The sequence below is a fragment of the Jatropha curcas genome, chromosome 11 (genome assembly GCF_041381405.1).
Source record: "Jatropha curcas cultivar XTBG-Jc1 chromosome 11, XTBG_Jcur_1.0, whole genome shotgun sequence".
NCBI classification, from domain to species: Eukaryota; Viridiplantae; Streptophyta; class Magnoliopsida; order Malpighiales; family Euphorbiaceae; genus Jatropha; species Jatropha curcas.
This window is the reverse complement of record NC_143161.1, coordinates 6,963,785-6,971,378: the sequence shown is the minus strand read 5'-3', so window position 1 is coordinate 6,971,378 and position 7,594 is coordinate 6,963,785. Positions and strand designations below refer to the sequence as shown.

Below are 7,594 nucleotides of genomic sequence, written 5' to 3'. Positions count from 1 at the left end.
AATGTGTTTGATCCCCACTGTGAAGACTACGTCTAAGGAATAAATTTGTTTTAATTGCACTATTTGCATTCATATTTAGGTTTATTATTGCTGTTTGAGCTGCTGTTGAAGGAAAACACAATGTTGAAAATATTAATTAAATTTGTCTTAGAAGTGAATTTCAAATGTTTTAATCGTAAGTTCTTCAAAATTTCTAACAACTGTCAAACTGTGTTTTTCAATCTCAATTTTATTTGGGAAATCAATTGAAATATTTAATTCCAATCTCAATACCGACCAGACTTTTAATAGTCTTAGGATATATAAGAAGGGTCAAAATTTACAGTCACCATAGTGATGTTTCTATTTCAGACTTTGATCTTTTCTTTTCTTTTTTTCTTTTTCTAACTTGCATGCATATCGAGATTGAATGAAATCGAAGTGAGATTAAGCAAAAGGATTACCTTCCATATGAAGTGATATTGAAGCAATCCTTTTGTTTCTAGTTATTTCAGTGACTTCGGTTTTAAGAATTCACTTGTATCACTAAAAATTGTGATCTCCAATGATGTTTTGATTTGGTGGAAGACATAATTCAAGATTAGCTTCAAATTAGTCTTGAAGCAATGAATTCCAATAGGAAAGTTTTGTACTATGTTAGTGGTTGTAATAGGTTAGTTTTGTACAGTAGAGGTTAGATTCTACAATGATGAACAAATTTGTTAAAAATATTATAGTACACTATCAGGGCTAAAATAGAACATGATAGGAATCTTTTGCTGGTATAGTAAGAACATCTAAATCATAGTTGGCCACCATGGTGGTTCCCTCCATTTGGTGTCCCAGATATGCAGGCCCCACACATTGTATTGTGTATTACTTTGTGAAAGTTGAAGTTTAATATTAGAGTTGCAATTGCAACTATACTGCTGCTTGCTTGAGTGATGATGTCAGTTGTTTAGGTAGTTATTATACTTTTAAGGTTATAACCTACTAGTCTACATCTAGGACTTATCTATGCAAATTCAAGATTATGTTAGTTGATTCATGAAAGGGGTCTGGCTTAGTTAAAAAGATTTGGAAAAAATGAAAAATAAAAAATAAAAAAGAGGGTAGAAAAGAAAATGAATAATTTGAGATTATTATATTAATATTACAAATTTACAATAGGAGTTCAAAATTTCTGGCCTTGACCACTATTCTTCTAAAAATTTTCTATCCACAAAAACATTATAAATGATTCATTTAATAAGGAAATGGTTATTATACAAGATTCATTAATTTTTGAAAGACAACTTAACTTAGCAGCTCAGGAATTTAAAGATTGGAGGGCGAATCTCTTATTGTTATTGTTTTGTTTATCATTTATTATTAATTCATTATTAATTAAAAACAGTTGAGGATAATGAACTTTGATTAAGGGTCTATTGAGTAATACCAGCTGTTTTAGTAGCTGTTAAGTGTTGTATCAGTTGTTAGGTATTCTATTAATGGTTAATTGGTAGTTGTATATATATAGCGATTTAAATTAAAAGTGTTCAGTAAACATAATTATTTAACTTAAAATGAAAAAAATTTAGTTGTCTAATTGACTAAATTTGGAGGTAAAAAAAAATTTAATTAATTTTTATGAAACGCTAAGCGTTGAGAGTATTTAACTTTTCATAAAAAAATCCTTGTAACCTCTAAAAGTTATCATAAAAGCTATAATAGAAATGAAGTTTTTTGACTTGTCAAAATGCTAAAAGCTATCTTAAATGCTACTACTCCACACGGTGTAAGTAAATAATTAAAAATCAAAAACAATTTTTAGTGCTAGAAAAAAAAAAAAAAAAACTAAAAACATGATGCAACTATAACAAACTGACCGTTAGTAGTTTCAGGAGTTGAAAAAGATAGGAATTGAAGATTGGAGATAGATAAAAAATTACATTCTTCTCTTCTTCTATCAGAATAATTCTAATACATTTAATGACATTTGAATCTAAAAAGTCCAAATCGAAAGCTTGCTTATTCAATTTTAGTACGAAACATGAAATAGGAATTCTGCATGTATTATTTATCGCTGATGTGGATGGTGGTCATGGCACAACCAGCTGATGTGGATGGTGGCCCAGGTCGGCCACTTGCTGATGTAATTACCCAGACTGGCACTGATGACCATATCCACCGTCCATGTGGCAAAAGTCTAAAAAAGTTAGTACAATTATAAGTCGATTCAGATGGTTTTTTGTGTTTATATTATATTATTATTGAACCAATGTGTGCATACGTGTAAAGTTAGATAAAATACCAAGAAAACTATCCCAATCAAACCGACCAAACAAGAAATTGTTGTCCTCATTGGCCGCCCCATGCATGGGTAATTTGGTGCCACTCCTAATTTGTTTTGCTTTTTCCTTACAAAGTTATTACATAATTAGAATATTTCAATAATTATTTTTTAAATTATTGGAAGATGAATATGCAAATGCTTTTGCCTTTTGAGCTGATCAAATGGCCAAAACAGGCAATCCACCATTTCTAATCATAGTCATATTTTATGATTAGAATTTTGAAACTCAAAAGTGAAACAGAAATTGAATCAAATCTTGTCTTCTCTGTGTCAAATGACTTGAAAGAATTTAAAAATTAAACGGTGAACTTAGCATAAATCAATTGATTTTGTTAGGATATGTCCGAGAATATTAAATGTTTTAATATTAAATGTTTTAATAGTTGTTTGTTATATTAACTGCGGATAACTGTTTATATAATAGTTTAAATTAGATATGTTTTATAAAAATAATTGTTTACTTAGTTGTTTAATTTAAAATAATAAAAGAAGACATCAGTTATTTAATTAGCTGAATTCAGAAGAACAAAATAATGGGTATAATTATTAGAGTATTTAATTAAAAGCTAAATGCTAAAATTTAGAATATTTAACATTTTGTAAAAAATTTCTTGAGCATCTAAAAGCTATTATGAAATTACATTAGTGAATGCTACAGATAACAAAAAGAGCTTTGACTTGATCAAAACGTTAAATGCTAATAGAAATGGGAAGAGAGATTAAACCTGCAATTTTACTATCTCTAGACATATCATCTCCATCAACTTTTTCCACTAGATCAAATATAATTTTGATTCTGAAATTTCTTTTTAAAAAATGATTTTTGATAGAATATAAATTTTTATCAAGAACCTACCATAATTTACGTATAAAGCTCTAATAATTATAGAGAGTAATACTAATATTTGACATATAATTCTAATCAGAAACGTATATGTTTTTCTAAAGAAATGAATCATATATACAACTTTAATTCTCAAAAAGGAGATTGATACATAAGCAATAAAATTCTAAACACAAAATTTTCTCTTTTAATCTCAAAATCTGCTTAACAATAATGTAATTGCTTTTGGTCCATTAAGGATGATGTTGTACAAAGAGAACAATTATATATTATAACAATCTCAAATAGAAATTAGTCATTGTCTGAAGGTTAATTGAAGAAAGTGAGAAGGCTAATTGCTCTTAGTGCAAATCTTGTTTCATTTGAAACTCTAGGTATGCCAAGTAAGTGATTTGATACATAACCACAAAAAGAGCAAGTGTTTGGGGGTAATTAGATGAATTAATTTTGCTAAGATCAATAATGAAGTTCCCCTACCATTTATGGCCACTTCAAAATAGCTATGCTTGGGTGCTTTTATGTATCCCTATCTCTTGAATTCTTGCTAAGTGTCAATATCAGCACAGCTCATAGAAGCCTGCATTTCTTAAAGTGGAATTAGATAAGAGGACAATAACACACCACAAGTGGGTCCCATTTGATATGAACTTGTTTATCCTATGATAAAAGGTGGAATATATAAATTCTTTGGTGAATTTTATTACTCAAATTTTTTGGTAATTTTAAATTTTATTTTAACTCATCGAACATTTCAACTCATAAAATTATATTTACTAAATACTTCAATTTGTAAAATTATTTTATTGATTACTTCAACTTATAAAATTACATCAATCAATTATCTATTTTAAAAAAATAAAAATTATTATTTAAAAAATTGTGCTAACCATACATTAAATCAATATTTTACATATAAAAATCAAAAACTCTAAAAATTATTGTTATTAGTATGAAAAGATGAGTAATGTTATCAAAATCAAAATTCATAATTTTGAAAAACAAACACAATATGTCTTTTTCAAAATTGAAAATGACACGAGCTATTATAATAAAGTTCAGAAGTGAATTTACATATTTAATGTATGATATATCATGCTCTTGTACCTCTGTCTGCGATAGAAGTCTATCTAGTTACCTCATTCTTTGCTATATTGATATTGATTGAATGTTAAATTATTTTAGTGAAAAAATATATTTTGAAACACTAATTTTAAGAATTCCAAAAGTTTGGAGTGTGATAGAGACGATCATTCACTACGTGGTAATAGACTTGGTTAAGGGTTGGTTCCAGACTAGACTCTTTTACTCTTTAAAAAATCTTTTGAAATCGATCAAATTGATCGATAACTGATTCAATTATTAGTTTCAAACAGTATGTATTTTTATAAAAGTTCTAATCAAAATGGTTCAGTTTGGGATTCAATCTAGTTCGAAATTAGCCAATTTTAATATTATTTTCATTTGCAATATTGAACAACAGATACTTTGGATTTGTAGACCGTCTAAAACCCCAAATGATTAAAGAAGAGGGAAAAAAAAATCAAGGGCATGGTTAGGCTGAATTATTGGGGTCCATGTTGGAGTAGGGACCCACAAAAAAGGATAAGCATGTGAAGGCTCACAGGTGAAGTCTCACAGGTGAAGTCTCGACCTAGGCGGAACCGGAACCATGTCATGTCTGATATTAAACAGTCTTCCCATTGGGTGGTTTAAGTTTAAGATGGCTAGTTATAACCGTCCATTGGGTGGGCGAGGGTCCAGCTTAGATCTTGTGATTGCTGACTGTTTGTCGTTTGGTGGGTTCCAAAAAAATATTAGTGGCAGCTTGCATTCCATGTACCATGTCTATGGAGCTTTCTGCAGGGGGAATGTTGCCTTTTTCATGGCATGTTAGCTACCTTCTCTTCAAATTTCAAAAAAAAAAAAAAAAAAAAAAAGTAAATTACTAATTGAGTTTCATTGTATTGTTAGGTTTAATAGTTTAAAAAAAAAAATTGACTTTACCCTAAGAATGAATTGGGATATCAGGAATTCTTCCTCTTTTAACTAAAGATCTTAAGTTCGAATTTTGAATATAGAGTTTCTTTAAACACTCGGGAGGGTGCCTTTGTGGGCCTAGTTTGAAAAATGTTCCAATTTTTTTGTCAAAGTTAAATAAAAAAGTAAATGTATCCATATCCCTAACTTTTAAAACTAACATTTTTCTTTCATTCTTTCTTCAATCATAATATCATCATTATTTTTTATTTTTTTATTTTTTTATTTTTTTATAAAAAGCGTGTAATGTGCAAGCTGCGATCATGGATTAAGGATAGATAAGATAAGACAGAGTCTTTCATAAAATTATTTGATGACTTTTAGACTCTTTTTTTAAGTTTTTAAAAAAAGAGACAAAAGGATTGGATTTAAAGGTTGATGTTATATTAATTCGTCATTTTTATTTAATTTTAATGCAATAACAATTAAAGCTTAATTTCAAATTAGTAGGAGCAAGTTTGATTTTACAGCAAGAGGAGGTTTTCTGGTTTCAGAAATCTCGTAATTCTTGGCTTCGGGGTGGTGATCGGTGCATTAAATATTATCATGCTATTACTCGGGTTCGTCGGAAACAAAATAAGATCGAATGTCTTAAAAATGATGCTGGTGATTGGATTTCGAATCCTCCTACTTTGAAGGGTTTAGCCTGATTATTATGCTTCTTTGTCTTTTGCTGATTCTCAATTTTCTCCATCTGTGTTCTCTGGTATTGTTTTTCCTCATTTATCAACAAATGTTGTGGCAAATATGATGAGGCAAATTTTTAGGGATGAGGTTTGGGCGTCGGTCTCTAGTATGGTTCTTTTAAAGCTCTGGGGCCTGATGGGTTCCAACTTTTATTTTTTAAGAAGTATTGAGATATTATAGGTGATAAGGTAATCTCCTTTGCTAATCACACGTTTTCTACTGGTTTGATGGATCTCCATTTGGCCAAAGGTTTTATTGTTCTCATTCCTAATGTTGCTACTCCGAAATTTATCTCTCAATTCAAGCCGATCACTCTTTATAATGTCTTATATAAGCTGGCTATGAAGGTTTTGGCTTTTCGGGTGTGGCCCTTTATGGATGGGCTGATTAGTCCTTTTCAGAGTAGCTTTATTCTGGGACGTACTACGGTTGATAATATTATCATCATTCAGGAGTTTCTTCATTCTTTCTAGAGATCTAAGTCCAAAATGGGTAATTTTGCTTTAAAAGTTGATTTGAAAAAAGCCTATAATAAAGTGAATTGGGATTTTCTGCGATTTGTTCTGGTTTCTTTTGGCTTTCCTGACTAATGGGTTTCCTTGATTATGAGTGCTCTTGCCAGTCTTCTTTGGCAGTGCTTTGGAATGGGACTCCTTTTGGTTATTTTGTGCATTCTCAGGGTCTGCATCAGGGTGACCCTTTGTATAGAGGGGCTATCTTTACTGATTCAGCGTCAGGTGGTTAGGAAAAAGTGGGTCCCGGCCCGTTCTTCGAGGGGTGGTCCTCCTATTAGTCATTTGTTATTTGCTAATTATTTGATTATTTTCAGGAAAGCTTCTGTGCGGCAAGCTAAAGTAATTCATGATGTTTTGGCAGACTTTTGCGGAGGTAGTGGGCAGAAGGCTAATCTAGCCAAATCTCGCATTTTCTTCTCCAGGATGGTCTCTCGTCCTATGCAACATTGGCTCCAGCAGTTACTGGGTGTGGCAATTACCTCAAATTTAGGCAAATATCTAGGGGTTTCTTTATGGACGGTCTTCTGTGGCGCCGTATTAGGACATTATTCAAAAGGTGGAGGTTCATTTGGCGAATTGGAAGTTCGTTTGCTTAATCATGCTAGTAAGGAAGTTCTTATTAAATCTTCTATTTCTTCTTTACCTGTTTATACTATGCAAACTGTATGGTTACATTTTTCTATTTGTGGGACTATGGATAAGTTGTCTCGTAATTTTTATTGGGGGTCTACAGTGGAGCGTCGTAAGATGCATTTGGTTGGGTGGAATTGGCTTATTAAGCCTAAGAAGTTTAGGGGCTTGGGTTTCTGTAGTGCCCGGTTATTTAATGTTTTTATGTTGGGTAAGTTGGGTTGGAAGGTTTTTATGCATGACTCGGCTCTTTGGGTCTAGGTTTTGACTCATAAATATTGTCATGATTGCTCTTTTCCTCTGATCTTGCGAGTTTGTGAGTCTTGTACTTGGAAGGAGATTATTCGTAGTTTCCAGAATCTTCAGTTTCATGTTTCTTGGTGGATAAGAGATGGTCGACTAATCAGTTTATGGTATGATTCTTAGTTGCCTGTGGATCCTTTGGTAGATTTGGTACAGTCTATTTTTGAGAGTGAGGAGCATCTTCCGGTGCGCGATCTAATCCGTAATGGTCTTTTGGGATCTTTCTGTGTTATGTACCTGTCTTTTTGATGATATTAAGTGTTT

At 31.3% G+C, this 7,594-nt stretch overlaps 1 protein-coding gene across 1 annotated transcript; it reads left to right on the top strand.

Moving 5' to 3' along the window:
• The first annotated feature begins 6,471 nt into the window (after window positions 1-6,471).
• LOC149492445 (uncharacterized) lies at window positions 6,472-7,288 on the top strand. Its single transcript, XM_089716447.1, has 2 exons — window positions 6,472-6,614; window positions 6,712-7,288. Exons 1-2 carry the CDS (start codon window positions 6,472-6,474, stop codon window positions 7,286-7,288), a joined length of 720 nt encoding a protein of 239 aa, XP_089572573.1.
• Window positions 7,289-7,594: the final 306 nt, after the last annotated feature.